At 46.1% G+C, this 15,881-nt stretch overlaps 1 protein-coding gene across 3 annotated transcripts; it reads left to right on the top strand.

Moving 5' to 3' along the window:
- Positions 1–165: 165 nt before the first annotated feature.
- On the top strand, positions 166–15,190 carry LOC122205633 (valosin containing protein). Of its 3 annotated transcripts, none has more exons than XM_042914209.1 (17): positions 166–469; positions 4,014–4,125; positions 4,314–4,486; positions 5,994–6,136; positions 6,955–7,085; positions 7,612–7,743; positions 8,809–8,911; positions 9,564–9,697; positions 9,775–9,910; positions 10,469–10,581; positions 10,989–11,153; positions 11,264–11,386; positions 11,647–11,859; positions 12,049–12,357; positions 12,579–12,734; positions 14,222–14,376; positions 14,530–15,190. In XM_042914209.1, the coding sequence occupies exons 1-17, from the start codon at positions 453–455 to the stop codon at positions 14,633–14,635; spliced, it is 2,421 nt and encodes an 806-aa protein (XP_042770143.1). In that variant the 5' UTR covers positions 166–452; the 3' UTR covers positions 14,636–15,190. The 3 variants fall into 3 exon arrangements, with proteins under 3 accessions (XP_042770143.1, XP_042770145.1, XP_042770144.1); XM_042914211.1 differs by lacking the exon at positions 166–469 and adding an exon at positions 3,338–3,401; XM_042914210.1 differs by lacking the exon at positions 166–469 and adding an exon at positions 3,732–3,837.
- The last annotated feature ends 691 nt before the right edge of the window (positions 15,191–15,881 follow it).

Raw genomic sequence — 15,881 nt, 5'->3', positions numbered from 1 at the left:
CCAATTGACGTGGCGTTACTAGGCGTGTTGCATCCCTGAGGCGGGAGCCAGGCCACAGGCAAATTTCCTGATTGGCTCTGGTCCGCGGGTTGCTGGGGAGAGGCGCGTAGGGGCGGGCGGGAGTCCCCAGGGCAGGCGCTGATTGGCTGAGGTGAGAGCACCTCTCCTTCCGATGATTCGGCTCTTCTCGGCTCAGTCTCAGCGCAGCGTCTGCAGCCGTCGTTTGAGTCGTCGCTACCGCTGCCCCCTCGCGGAATCAGAGCCAGTGTATACCGTCCGCCCACCGCCCCGGTGCCACTAGGAGGAAGCGAGAAGGAGGCCGCCTGCGGGTTTGTCGCCGCTGCTCGATCCCCGCCCGGGAGAGCCGAGCCCCGGCCCAGTCGGTCGCCTGCCACCCTTCGTAGCCGTTACCCTCGGGCCGCCACAGCCGCCGACCGGGAGAGGCGCGCGCCATGGCCTCTGGAGCTGAGTGAGTGTGTGCGCGCGCCCGCCCGCCCGCTGCGGGTGCGCGCACCTGGGGACTCGCCGCGCTGGGTAGGCCCAGCCAGGCCTGGCCGTGGGCGCGTCTAAGAGGTGGAGACTGGGAAGGAAGGAGAGAGGGAAGGAGAGGAAGGAGGCGAATGAGGGGCAGCGGTCCGGGCTGGGCCTGGCAGCGCAGCCGCGCGCCCCCTAGGCCGGGCTTGTGTTGGGCCTGGGTCGGGGCCTGGGCCAGATCGTGCTGTGTCATGCAGGCCCGGCCGGCCTGATTGGCTCCCTGGGAACCGCTGTCCGGTTCTTGTGAGGTCTGCGGACCCACATTGCCGGCGCGGAGCCCCGGGGCCTTGGGGAGCCCACCTGCGATCAGGTCTACCGTATGCTGAAGGCCTTTGGTCCCCGGAGAGACCAGGCAGGCCCCATGGGCCTGACGCCCTAACTGGGCCCGGTGGGCGTGGACTTTGGGCCACGTGAAGGCCTTAGAAGGCTGGAGACCGAGGCGGAGGCTGGAGCTGGGAAGGCTTGGAGAGCTCAGGGAAGCTCACCGCCTCCCTTTTGGAGTAGGGTCGGCCTGGCCCTTGGTTTCACATCCTCTAGACCTGAGTAGTGAAGGGATGTTCGGGAGAGGGCAGGCCCTGCGTTTTTTTTCTGGCTTTCATACTTTAGGCTTGTTACTATTCACATAAGAAAGCTTTAGTCAGTTTTTCTTGATGTTATGAAACGGGTGCCGGGGAAAGAACTTTTCTTTTCTCTACTGTTTTGGGCTTTTGCAAAAGTTAGAATCTCAGTTGGTAATTTGTGGGCCTTCCTCGATTTCAGCCTTTGTGGTGTGAAGGCTAGAGTTAAACTAGCTCTTTGAACACACACGGCTCCTTTCACCAAACGGCTGTGTTTAGAAACCTTGGGCTCTCCACCCCTCAGGAAAGCATCAGATAAAACCCGACCATCTCTGCCCGTTAAATTTAGAATCAAGAGCTTTAGATACTGAAGAAAAAAAAGAGCCATCCTGTGGAAACTCTTCTATGCAAATCACTTTCCTGACTTGAAGAAAATTTAGTTTTTTGAAGTGTGCTCCTTTTTCCCCCAAGTTTCTAAATGGAGATGAAGTATTATTTTTTAAAAGGACTGCTACTTATTAGTACTGATTTTCTTAGGTTATTCAGTCATTTGTTTTCAAGACTAAAAATAAAAATTCAAAATTCTTGGAACCTGGCATCATAGATGGTTTCTAACCTCTAGGTCATCTTAATGACTCTTACCTGAACTCCCTCCAAGTCCCCTGTGGCCCACTGGAGTTCTGGAAAGGGCCTGACTCATGCAGGAGACAATGGGGGATGTCCTCAAAGAACCTCCAGGACTGCTGTTGGCTCAAGATCAGGCTGAAGATCTCTTTTAAAAGTTACATCCTTTGATCTCAGTAGATAGATGTGGAAGTAAATTTACCTTAAGAGAAGAGCATACTACCCATCTCCATCGCTAGAGTTAGAAATGGTAGGCAGATAGGCAGTTTTCCTAGAATGCAGCTTTGGGGTAACTGCTGATTAGAGGCATTTGGCACTTTATTTTTCCCTAGCCCCAGTCCTATAGATCAAACAGGAGGGTGGCCAGTCCTTGGAAGACATTTTGATGGGTAGGAGAGAGGGAAAATTGATGGGTTTAAATTGCCTTCAGCTGCCACATTGATCATGCTTGTTCTATAGGGTGTTGATAAGCACTGGAAGAGTCTGCCTGCTCTGCAGCATTGTGCCCAGAGTGCTACACTTTTATGTTGGGGAGGCAAGTTTAAGCTGAGGAAACTCCACTCTTGGGAACTAGTTTTGTTTTTAATGTTTATTTTTGAGACAGATACAGAATGTGAGCAGGGAAGGGGCAGAGAGAGAAGGAGACACAGAATCTGAAGCAGGCTCCAAGCTGTCAGTACAGAGCCCGACGCGGGGCTGGAATTCACGAACCGTGAGATCATGACCTGGGCCAAAGTCTGCCGCTTAATCAACTGAGCCACCCAGGCTCCCCTCTTGGAAACTAGTTTTAAGGCCATGATTAAATATGCAGCCTATGTGAGAAGATCAGCAGAAAGCCTACAACTTTGTTTCATGAATGGGATTTGTATTTCTTTTTGGTGTGTCAGGACCCAAAGATGTAAAAGCCCCATAAGCCCTTAGCTGTTATTCTGGAGCATAGGCTTTTTTTTTTTTTTTTTTCTTGCATTGTGAATGTATATCCAACAGGAATACTGTTTTGTTGATTTATATATCTTTAGATCATAGGACAGTGCCGGGCCTCAAATGTATACTTGCTAATTTGTTGAGTGAAGAAATGATTCATGGAAGAGATTCCATTTTATTTCTTCACTTTCTCCATTGTCTGGCCTCCCTATATTGGTTAATGTTCAGATTTTCCTGAGCCTCAGTAAGAGGAGGTACCTCTTCAAATGGAGAGCCCATTGAGTCTAGTTAGTGATGGCTGGAGGTGAGCTAGGTAAGAAGTTGGTGTCAGATGAATGATCTTCAAGGAAATGATAGAAACTATTTAGACGGTTTAAACTGAGTTTAGACTTGGGCAACCTTAGTTTGGGTGAGGGATTTGGATTTGCTCCTTGTCTCGGCATTTCTTGGTTTTGATTTTTTGAACCAACATTGTGGAATTGTGTGTCTTTGAAGAGCTTTGTAAAGCTCCTTTTGAGCTTGAGGCTCTTTTTGAAGGTTCCAGATCCATTAGTTTAGTTTCGTTTTGTTTTTCCCAAATATCATGGTCTTTATGCTTGACATTTCTGTGGTATACAGAACGCACTAGCGTTCAGCAGGTTTGGCCAGTAAAGATGGTAGTGCTAATGATTGTGCTTCATTGTCCCCAGGCTTGCTTGGTGGGACTTGGGGCCTTCCTGAGCCCTACAGGAAGTTGTCTTGCTCACTTCATTCTCCAAGAAGGTTAGCAAAGAAAGAGCTTATGCTTTGTTCTGCAGCGCTAATCATTGTGACCATTAAAACCATGTACCAGGCATTGTATTGAACATTTTGCATTCATTATCTCACTTAAGACAGTAATTCTCTAAGATAGGTACTACAGTATTTGCTCTTTACATGTGAGGACATCAACATCCAGAGAGGTTGAGTAACTTGCCCAAATTCACAATTAAGCAGTGGCAGGGTTGGGATTCAGACCCAGCGGGTCTGATAACAGAGCCCCTTTTCTTAATTGCTATTCCATATTAAGATTATTGTCATTTCTCTAGTTGTTATTCAACCTCTACTTCTGTTTAGTCTTCTCAAGCCATAGTTTCCTGAGTCTGAGGGAAGATCACTTGGGGCCTTGACATCTAGGATACCAGTGCTCAGAATACCAGGAGCTGCTGGAATGGGAATTGTATGTGCTAAATGTTATTCTTCATGACCTTGGCTCAGTATCCTTTATCTGACCTCTCTGGTGTAGGGACAGCTTCATTTATCCACTATTTCTTTCCTAAGTGTGAGTTTGAGAGACTGGTGCAGCCCTTGGGGCTGTTATTATGTATTGGGACTAACTTCATTTTCTCTTTCTAGTTCAAAAGGCGATGACTTATCAACAGCCATTCTTAAACAGAAGAACCGTCCCAATCGGTTAATTGTCGATGAAGCCATCAATGAGGACAACAGTGTGGTGTCCTTGTCCCAGGTAAGTTGGGTCCAAGGTCCAGTCTTTCTTTAATGCGCTTCACTGGAGGGCTTTTCCCAGGTTTCTTTCCTCATTTTTTTTTTTGCAGTGACCACAGATAGAATGGGGCTTACTGGGAATTCCAGCCTCCAGGGCTGCTGCTTACCCCGTGGCCCAGTGACCCAAAGGCCTTAACCTTCTTTCCTCAGCCCAAGATGGATGAGCTGCAGTTGTTCCGAGGTGACACAGTGTTGCTGAAAGGAAAGAAGAGGCGGGAAGCTGTGTGCATTGTGCTTTCTGATGACACATGTTCCGATGAGAAGATTCGAATGAATAGAGTTGTTCGGAATAACCTTCGTGTACATCTAGGGGATGTCATCAGGTGTGTGTGGGGTTCTTAGCCCCTCAGGGATGGGAGGCCAGAGACAGCCTGAATTATAGGCAGGACCCTAACAAAGGCCTTGGCAGCTGCCATTAGCAGAAGCCTCCTAGCCACGGGAAGACAACATAATAGGGTTGTGTTTTGGTTTTGATTATGCCTCCTTGGGACTTCAGAATTTACCTCTGCATTACTTTGGCATTTCTATGACTTTCATGATGCCTGCCTTTATTTATTTATTTATTTATTTATTTATTTTGCCAGAGGTATAATTTATCACATGTTGGATCTTGGTTTAGGATGCCATTTGAGGGTGTTTGTCTACCAAATGATCTCACTGTTGTGTTGGAATAATGGCTTGTGTTGGGGCTGGAGTGAGGTGGGAGTGTGGGCACAGAAGGTGGACTCCCAAGTAGGTTTTTTGTTTTGTTTTGTTTTTTAATGTTTATTTTTAGAGAGAGGGTGAGAGAGAGTGCACGCACGTGGACACACAAGCAAGGGGAGGGGCAGAAAGAGAGGGAGAGAGAATCCCAAGCAGGCAGTACAGAGCCCAACATGGGGCTTGATGTCACTAAGCATGAGATCATGGCCTAAGCCGAAATCAAGAGTTGGACCCTTAACTGACTTAGCCACCCAGGCACCCCTCCAAGTAGGTTTTTTTTTTTATTATTTTTTTTAAAGAATCCAAGTTAATCTAGAGGAGACGCATAGTTTGAGCCAGATCCTGAATAACTTCAATCTGAGTGATTCTGGACTTAACTTTAGGCAAGAGAATTCCCTATCTTGGAGTCATTACTGGCCACTGCTATCCAGCCACCTGTTGCCTGGCCAGGAACATCTCAGATTTCCATTTTTCATGGATTCTAGGTTTCATGTAGCCTTCTTCATGGAGGTGCTTAGTCACTTTCTCAAGATGCTCTGACCACCTGGTTGAGATGATTGTTTTCAATTCTGTTTCTCTGATCCTGACACTTGTCTGACTGAGGCCTCCCTTTATAATATTGGGTTACTGATATTAGCCAGAATGGGTCATCTTTGGATATCTCTCTGAAGATATCTCACTGATATCTCCTTACTGCGTCCTCATTTTGGGAGCTTTAGATGTATGGATCTTTCTTTTGGCTCACTAATTGGGAGTGAGCAACCCCAGTAGCTTATGTTTTTTTGTTTTTTGTTTTTATTTAAGTAATCTCTATACCCAGCTTAGGGCTCAAACTCATGACCCCACGATGAAGAGTCACATGCTCTACTGACTGAGCCAGCCAGGCACCCCTCCCAGTAGCTTCTAATGGCTATAGCTGCTACTCCACCTGAATATGATTTGTCTTAGTTCTGCTTGGCTGCTCCTTTGTCCTCACTCCCACTCTATGTTCCTGCCTCTCTTCAGCTAAAGCCATCCCTGCCTTTTCTCTTTCGCTCGCCATCAGCTCTCTGTGCCAGGCCCTTTCAGACGCCCAGTGCTTGGGGCTGCAGTGTGGTTGGTAACATGGAGTCTGCTTGTCATCCTCAGCATCCAGCCGTGCCCTGATGTGAAGTACGGCAAACGTATCCATGTGCTACCCATTGATGACACAGTGGAAGGCATCACTGGCAATCTCTTCGAGGTCTACCTTAAGCCATACTTCCTGGAAGCTTATCGACCCATCCGGAAAGGTGAGAGAGAATTCTAGGGAGTGAGCTTAAGCATGGTTATTTGTAGGGATACCTGGGAGTAAACCTTGGAATGTCTTTATCTCATTCTCATATAAGTGCTGACACACACATTCTGCACACATGTTCATGTGTACTCTCTCCTTCCCTCTTCCTCCCTCCCATTTTCCTGTTTCCCTACTCCCAGTTCCTGCTTCAGTAGAGTACGCTATATATATATTTTTAAATGTTTGTTTATTTTTGAGAGAGAGAGATAGCGTGAGTGGGGGAGGTGCAGAGAGAGAGGGAGACACAGAATCTGAAGCAGGCTGCAGGCTCTGAGCTGTCGGCACAGAGCCCGATGTGGGGCTTGAACCCATGAACCACAAGATCATGACCTGAGCTGAAGTTGATGCTTAACTGACTGAGCCACCCAGGTGTCCCTTTTCTCTTTTGTCTCTAAAGGAGAACTTGGGTCCTTTTGACTGTGTCAAGTCCAAAGTGTATTTTAATATTTAGCACAGCCTGACCATTGGTGGTTGTTGAGAAAGCTTGGGTTATATATAGCCCAGAAGTCAAAATCTTTATTGGCCTCTGGACAAAGGCCAAAACATGATGTGCCAAAATCCCATAAGGTTTTGTTCAGTGCCCTCTTGAATGACAGAGGGACTCTTCACAGTTTAGTTTTCTCTTCTTACCTGATGCTTAATAAGATGGAGGTGGGAAGGGAAAAATGGCAATGTCTAGTGAACGTGGCATTTTAGACCCCAGGTTCTGATGAGGAATTCTCACTTGGTTTGGTATTTGACATCTCTGACTGCACTTGTGTTAATTGCTCACAGGAGATATTTTCCTTGTCCGGGGTGGAATGCGTGCTGTAGAGTTCAAAGTAGTGGAGACAGATCCCAGCCCTTACTGCATTGTTGCTCCAGACACAGTGATCCACTGTGAAGGGGAGCCTATCAAACGAGAGGTGAGTTCTCTCCTTCATCCCAGTACCCAGTTTCATGATTATGAAGTGGGGCAGTCATGTGGTGACTACTAAAACTGTACTGTTTGGGACCAAGCTTCTTTCCAGAGGTGGGAAATCTCCCAACTATTCATTTCCGGACCTACATGTTACTTAGAAATAAGTGATAACCAGTGGTTTTTAAAATCTAGATTGAACCTAGAGGATCTAAGTAGTCGTAATAATTTTTGTAGAAGTGACAATTGATGATGGCATCTAGACTTTCACCTGTTTTCCAGAGCTTCCAGCTTTAGGTCTTAGGGCAGTCCTTCCTAGTAATACTAAGGACAGTCTGAAAGGGTAAAGCTATGCTAGAAATCTTTGCTTTGGGATTTTTACAGTGCTTCTTTGGGGCAGCATCCCCTCAGAAGGGAATCTTCTCATATAACAGATTTCTCTACAGCAGATTATAGAAGGATTTGGAGAAACTCAACTTTGCTGATATTTAATATTGCTGCCTTCTTTTTTCCTTTGTCTCCTCAACATTCAGGATGAGGAAGAGTCCTTGAATGAAGTAGGCTATGATGACATTGGTGGCTGCAGGAAACAGCTAGCTCAGATAAAGGAGATGGTGGAGCTACCCCTGAGACATCCTGCCCTTTTTAAGGCAATTGGTGTTAAGGTGAGCATCCTGGGCCCAGTGGGACATAATCTAGGCTGTGATCAATGAAGGCTCGGTGTCTAATCACAGAACCTTTTTTCACACGTATTTTTCACTATTCCCTTGGATTAGAGGGGGAGTAATATATTCTTTGTGTGAAGAGAACTGTAAATTTATTAAGCTACTAATGGTCTAGAACAGACCAGGTCAATTAAGTTTTTCGTTGCATATCTTTTTTTTCTTTGTCCTCACAGCCCTTTAAAGATGTAAAAACCATTTTTATGTCATGGACCCTATAAAAACAAATCTTCATAGTTTGCCAACTAACATAGTTTGCCACTGTCTATAACAGTGCTATCCAATAGAAGTAGAAATTTAAGGAAATTTGCATTGTGAAGGGTACTGAGTCCAAAACATTTGAGAACTGCAGATCTCATTGTAACTTCCTAACCATTTCCATATCCTGGAGCACACTGAAGATGGAATTATCCCTTTCTATTATGTACCATGCCAATAATTTTATCTTCTATGTGGGCATTTCCCATGTGCAGCCTGTGGATGAGGCCACAGAAAAGACAGCTTCAAAGAGGAAAACTTGTGGTTGGTGGTAAGGAAAAGCATTCCAATATGATAATAAATCCTGGAGGGTTGTGATTACTAGAGTGAGTGAGCCTCTGGTAATAACTCTTTCTTAGATGGCTAAGCTAGTCCTGGCCCTTGCCTGTCCAAAGTCAAGCCCTTTTGGCTTAAAGACCTCTTACTGTTTCCTAGTCCCAGGATCTTCAGACTTAGCCACACTGATTTCTTAGGAAGGTTTCTCTGCTCCTGCTCTTAGTCTTTTATGTAACTTGGAATCATAAGTGTCAGCTTTCTAAGCATATTTTCTCTGCTAATAAGAGGAGGGAGTATGATCTGAAGTAAACTGTCTTTCAAGCAGCTAATGCTGAGGGCTCCTAACTGATATTGGGGTTGAGCTCTGATTCTCACTGTCTCTAGATAGAGCCATAGTCAAACCATTTTAGAGTGGTTGGGGTTGGGAGAAGGTGGGAGTCTGAACCTAACCATACTCTCTGTACTGGTCCCCAGCCTCCTCGGGGAATCCTGCTCTATGGACCTCCTGGGACTGGGAAGACCCTAATTGCCAGAGCTGTGGCAAATGAGACTGGAGCCTTCTTCTTCTTGATCAATGGTAGGAGACTTGATTCACCTTGTGTTTGGCTGGACCTTATTCTGAGCTGAGCATGATCAGTCTTATGAGCTGGAGAACTCATGGACACGTTTATTTATACATGTGCACTCGTGTATATTTCATCATCTTTCTTCTGCTGGGGTACATTACAGATAGAGAAGCAATAAGGGGAAGGTATTGCACTCTGGTGCCCCCTGCTCTATCCTTCCCCCACCCTTGAGAAAGATTGTGGAAAGGCTGAAAATATTTAGGGGGAGCAAGTTAAAATTTTTGTCTGCTAATTTATTTGAAAAGGTTTAGGGGAATATTGGCTGAGACCAACTGGCTCTTTGAGAATGATAGAGATCCAACTGGTGTGCTGCTTCTCCTGCTCTAGCCAAAGTCCCAGAACATGTGCTGTCTTCCTGACACTTAGAGCTTGAATGTGAGATAGTCCTGAGCTTGCCTGATAGTTTGAGTCCTTGGCTTCTCTCTAGCCTAATCTGCTGGCTGTCCTGGGGTAGGGTCTGGTAGAGTCTATGAGAAAGTAGGCAGAGGTTACCACATTTTTGTACAGCATTTGTTTCTGGGCTGGGCAGATAAGAGATCTGATTTCTTTTGGGATTGAGGAAGGCTGTAGATTTGTCATTGGTTCTATTCCGTATCCTTTCAGGTCCCGAGATCATGAGCAAGTTGGCTGGTGAGTCTGAGAGCAACCTTCGTAAAGCCTTTGAGGAGGCTGAGAAGAATGCTCCCGCCATCATCTTCATTGATGAGCTAGATGCCATTGCTCCCAAAAGAGAGAAAGTAGGAACCTACCCAAGGGGATAATGGGGGTTGAAAGGTCCTCGCTTCACTTCTGACCAGACATCCTGTCCTGACAGACCCATGGGGAGGTGGAGCGGCGTATTGTATCACAGTTGTTGACTCTCATGGATGGCCTAAAGCAGAGAGCACATGTGATCGTCATGGCAGCAACCAACAGACCCAATAGCATTGACCCAGCCCTTCGACGATTTGGTAAGGACCCCAAATTTTTTTCAACCCTGTTCTTCCTCATAGATTATAGCTCTGCTGAACTTAATCTTTTTGATTCCATGTCTGTCCTTCATCTTAAGTCACCTAATCCAGAGGATTCCTTTTTTTTTTTTAATTTATTTCTGATAGAACGTGAGTGGGGGAGGGGCAGGCAGAGGGGGACAGAGGATCCAAAGTGGGCTCTGCATTGACAGCAGCAAGCCCGATGTGGGGCTCAAACTCACGAACGGTGAGATCATGACCTGAGCCAAAGTTGGATGCTGAACTGACTGAGCCACGCAGGTGCCCCAAATGCTGAGGATTTCTTGAAGCTCCTTGCAAGTGATAGGTCGCAGGGTCCTTTCCCTTATCCCATGTCCTATCTAGGGTGACCAACCATCCTGGTTTGCCTGAGACTGAGGGGTTTCCCAGGACATGTAACTTTCAGTGCTAACACCAGGAGAGTCCTGGGCAAACAGGGATGGTGGTCACCTTAGACCTGTTCCTTTCTCTCTCTGGAATAGAAATGAGCCCTGTCTGTGTTCATACACTGTCCTGCAGGTCGCTTTGACAGGGAGGTAGATATTGGAATCCCTGATGCTACAGGACGCTTGGAAATTCTTCAGATCCATACCAAGAACATGAAATTGGCAGATGATGTGGACCTGGAACAGGTGGAGTGATAATGAGGGGTGGCCCAGAGTTAGGATGTCTGTTTCTAGACAGTTGAAGGGAACTGGGTAAGGACACAAGCTCAAGATGTAAAGAGACTAATTTTGATTCCTGGGTGAGGGAAAGGAAGTGATTTGAGATTGAATTCAGGAAACTGGAGTTGGTGTGTTGTCGGTTGACACCACATTAGAGTAAACTGGAACTTTGGGGTCGGCTTTATTTCTAGGCCCCACGTCCAGGCTTGACTACTTAAAACCCAGCCAGTGAAAGAACTGCTGGTATGTGTTCAGGGAAATGGGAAGACCCACAGATAGGAGTCAGGGTAAGGGGCCAAGATTTTGTTGTCTCTGAGCCTCCTAAGGCATCTAGGTCTTAGACACAGAGTAGTAAGTAGCTCTTCTCTCTGCAGGTAGCCAATGAGACCCACGGGCATGTGGGCGCTGACTTAGCAGCCTTGTGCTCTGAGGCTGCTCTTCAGGCTATCCGCAAGAAAATGGATCTCATTGACCTAGAGGATGAGACCATTGATGCTGAAGTCATGAACTCTCTGGCAGTTACTATGGATGACTTCCGGGTAAGGATTGCACCCCCATCTCAGGTACACACACATGCACATTTTGACCTCACCTGGCAAGTCTCATCCCCAGCTGGTTTTTTGTTTTTGTTTCTCCTTTTTCTTCTTAGTGGGCCCTGAGCCAGAGCAACCCATCAGCACTGCGGGAAACTGTGGTGGAGGTACCACAGGTAACCTGGGAGGATATTGGGGGCCTGGAGGATGTCAAACGTGAACTTCAGGAGCTGGTCCAGGTAGGGTAACTTGGTCCAGCGTAAGTTACTGCCTCAGAACAACGTAATTGAGCTTAGATGGTCTTGGGGTGTTGGCGGTTATTACAGGAATTGTGAGAGCATAATTCATGAATCTGTTATTCTCAGTTTGGAGACACTAAGGAGCCTGCTCCTAGAGAGCCTGATCTTATACCATGTTGTGGTTGGGAGGGATGCTACTGTTCATTAAGTTTGTTTTAAACTGGGTGGGTATCCTGAACCCTCTTTCCTTTTCTTCCTAGTATCCTGTGGAGCACCCAGACAAATTCCTCAAATTTGGCATGACACCCTCCAAGGGAGTACTCTTCTATGGACCTCCTGGCTGTGGGAAAACCTTGCTGGCCAAAGCCATTGCTAATGAGTGCCAGGCCAACTTTATCTCCATCAAGGGTCCTGAGCTGCTCACCATGTGGTTTGGGGAGTCTGAAGCCAATGTCAGGGAAATCTTTGACAAGGTGAGTTAGAAGCAGCTGATTTTTCTGTTCACTTGCTTGGCAGCAAGGAAGCTATTTCTTTGGGAGAACTGAAATCATCTTGTTCTGGCAGTTCAGCTGGGGCAGTAAAGGTCACTTTAATTTCCTTTCCTTCTTAGGTCTGAGAGACCCAGTTGTGCTAATGCTTGAGTTCATCTGTCTCTCCCATAGGCCCGCCAAGCTGCCCCCTGCGTACTATTCTTTGATGAGCTGGATTCAATTGCCAAGGCCCGTGGTGGTAACATTGGAGATGGTGGTGGAGCTGCAGACCGAGTCATCAACCAGATCCTGACAGAAATGGATGGCATGTCTACAAAAAAGAATGTGTTTATTATTGGGGCTACCAATAGACCTGACATCATTGATCCTGCTATTCTGCGACCTGGCCGTCTTGATCAGCTCATCTATATTCCACTTCCTGATGAGAAGTCCCGTGTTGCCATCCTCAAGGCCAACCTGCGCAAGTCCCCAGTTGCCAAGGCAGGTGTAGCGCTATTGGTGATGTGCACTTTTATGAGTGCTCAGCCTAGTATGGAGTTTGGTTCCTGCAAAAGATTCCATTGGGGATTTCTAGGGTTAGCATTGTAAAGGGAGAATGGAAGATTTGACAAAAGATGGGACAAACTAAAATTAGGAGTGCTTGGAGTATATTACAGGGGAGGAGAGGCTAAATGCTAAGGTAGTTCTATTGCTTCTTTTAGGATGTAGATTTGGAGTTTCTGGCCAAGATGACTAATGGCTTCTCTGGAGCTGACCTGACAGAGATTTGCCAACGTGCTTGCAAGCTGGCCATCCGTGAATCCATCGAGAGTGAGATTAGGCGAGAACGGGAGAGGCAGACCAACCCATCTGCCATGGTGAGTCTGCAACTTTTCCCCATATGTGCCTGTTGTGGGGACCCAGGGACAATCTCTACCATGCTCTATAGAGTTAAGAGTGTAAGGTTTTGGAAAGATATCTGACCGATGCCCTATTAGCAGGGCATCAAAAAGAATGAATACTGAGGGTTAATCTTTTCAGTCTGGAATTATAAAGGCAGAAAAGATATAGGTAGTCTATATATACTCTGTTTGAGGTAAGCTCTATGAAGGAAATCAAAATATGATTATGTAGATAAACAAATAGAGCAGGATTTAGAACCTGGGATCCATAGACCTGTCCTTCATTGGTGGTCCATGGATCTCCTGAAATTAAATGCAGAATTTGGTGTGTGTCTGTGTGTGTAAGCTTCGTAAAGATAAGGAATCTATATTATCTTGCATATTTCCCACTCTATCTTGGCATCATGATAGAGACTTAATGAATGAATAAATACATGAATGAAAGGCTTCTTTACCTTTTGTAGGGGTTCTGAGACATCCCTTCTTCTTCCCATAAAAGCTTAGAATGTATTGATATGGTTAATGCTATGGAGCACTCTCATAAATCACAGCAATTGGAGTGGCTTCTCAGTGGAAGAGATAGGGTTTGAGCCAGCTTATGAAGGGAGAGTGTAAAGGCTAAGGAAATAAGTATCCCAAATAACTGGCTCAAGAAATAGGATTGCAGGAATTGGGGAAAACTGGGGTAGATTTAAGAGGGCATATGTTACTGGAAGTAAGGCCACTAGGTAAAGCATAATGTGGATGTGGTAAGCACTTTTTTACCTTTTTAAAATTTAGGGGTTTTGTTGTTGTTGTTAGAAATTGCTTATTTATTTTTAAAAGTTTATTTATTTTGAGAGAGAGAGAGAGAGTGTCTGAATACGCAAGTGGGGGAGGGGCAGAGAGAGGGAGAGAGAGAATACCAAGCAGGCTCCGTGCTGTCAGTGCAGAGCCCAACATGGGGCTCAAACTCCTGAACTGTGAGATCATGACCTGAGCCAAAATCAAGAGTTGGATGCTTAATCAACTGAGCCACCCAGACGCCCCTGTTAATTTTTAAAATTTAAGTTTATTGAGATACAATTCACACATAGTAAAATTCACCCTTTTAATGTATAGTGTATCTGTGCATCTTGACAAATGTATTTTTAAGTTCTATAACTACTACCACCATTCGGATAAATTTCTGTCATCCCAGAAATTCCCTCCTGTCACGTTTTAGTCACTTTTTTCCACCCTAAGCCCCTGGCAACCACTCAGATGATTTTGTTCATACAGTTTTGCCTTTTCCAGAATGCACTGACAGGTTTTTAAACAGGGCACTGATGCAGTTTTAGGAAGATTGGCCTTGCAACTTATTCAGGGTGGATTAGAGAGACAGGGAGACCAAAAAACTGCTACAGTAATGGGGGGCAGGAAGGTCAGGGAAGGAATCCAGGCTGGACTTGAGCTCTGGTGGTCTGTGTTTACCAACCCTGCAGGAGGTAGAAGAAGATGATCCAGTGCCTGAGATTCGCCGAGATCACTTTGAGGAAGCCATGCGCTTTGCTCGCCGTTCTGTTAGTGACAATGACATCCGAAAGTATGAGATGTTTGCTCAGACCCTTCAGCAGAGTCGGGGCTTTGGCAGCTTCAGGTAATTATATTGCAATGGGCAGTACTTAAGTTGTCTTAGGAAACTGTACAACCAAGGTTGTGGGAGTCCTAAGGAGGCTGGAGGGTTAATTGTGAAAGTCCCACACAGGCCCCGTCCTAACCCTCTTTTTTGGATCTGCTCTTGTGCATACAGATTCCCTTCAGGAAACCAGGGTGGAGCTGGCCCCAGTCAGGGCAGTGGAGGCGGCACAGGTGGCAGCGTGTACACAGAAGACAATGATGATGACCTGTATGGCTAAGTGGTGGTGGCCAGCATGCAGCGAGCTGGCCTGGCTGGACCTTGTTCCCTGAGGGTGGGGGCGCTCGCCCAGGAGGGACCAGGGGTGTGCCCATGGCCTGCTCCATTCCTCAGTCTGAACGGTTCAGCTACAGTCAGACTCTGGACAGGGGGTTTCTGTTGCAAAAAAATACAAAACAAAAGCGATAAAATAAAAGCGATTTTCATTTGGGAGGCGGAGAGTGAATTACCAACAGGGAATTGGGCCTTGGGCCTACGCCATTTCTGTTGTAGTTTGGGGCAGTGCAGGAGACCTGTGTGGGTGTGAACCAAGGCACCACCGCCACTCCCCACAGTAAAGCATCTGCACTTCACTCAGTGCTACTCAAGCCCTCCCTTCTTCCCTCTACCCAACCTGGGCAGGAGGATGAAGGGCCACAGTTGCTGGGTGTTTATATAGAGTAGGTTGATTTTATTTTACATGCTTTTGAGTTAATGTTGGAAAACTAATCACAAGCAGTTTCTAAACCAAAAATGACATGTTGTAAAAGGACAATAAACGTTGGGTCAAAATGGAGCCTGAGTCCTGGCCCCTGTGCCTGCTTCTTTTCCTGGGAAGGGCCTTGGGCTACCCCTTACTGTCAAGGCACTCTTCAAATGTGAAATCCTGAGAGTAAGATTGCACCCTCTTCCCCTCCTGATTAACAGTGGTATGAACTGCTGCCTTGCCCCATGCCTGCATTATCACTGGATAGGATAGCAGTGGAGGGGTGTGCAGCCTGAAGAAGCTCTAGTTGTGGAGAGTATGGCATTTTCCACCTGTGTTTGATGTGGATGGTAAGGCTAGGCCTGCAGAGCTCTCTCCCTTTTTCTGACCAAGGACTGAATTGGGATGCCCTCCCAAAATCTTAAGGGTTGTAGAAAGAATTTCTGTCTGCAGTGGATGTTCTTTTGAACATCTAAAAATCCTAAACACTCATGCTGTGGTTGAGGGTCACGTACAATTATGTCCACTTTATGTAATTTGTATTATAAAAAAATAGTTTTTTTCTAATATAAAATTCTAGTATTGAATGTGTTTTTTTTTCTAAACTTAACATCCTCCCCTGCTCACAGTTTTTCAGATGATTGCTTGCGTAGTTTTGTCCACCTCCCAGTATAGAATATCCTTTTTGTTCAACAGGTACCAACATAATCACTTAGTGCTTTTGGGATCAGTACTGTGATACTGTGATGCCTTACCCAGAGAGGAGTATGGTGCAGAGAAG

The sequence above is a fragment of the Panthera leo genome, chromosome D4 (assembly GCF_018350215.1).
Source record: "Panthera leo isolate Ple1 chromosome D4, P.leo_Ple1_pat1.1, whole genome shotgun sequence".
In the NCBI taxonomy this organism is placed as follows: Eukaryota; Metazoa; Chordata; class Mammalia; order Carnivora; family Felidae; genus Panthera; species Panthera leo.
The sequence above is the reverse complement of the archived record's forward strand: the minus strand, read 5'-3'. Positions and strand labels throughout refer to the sequence as shown.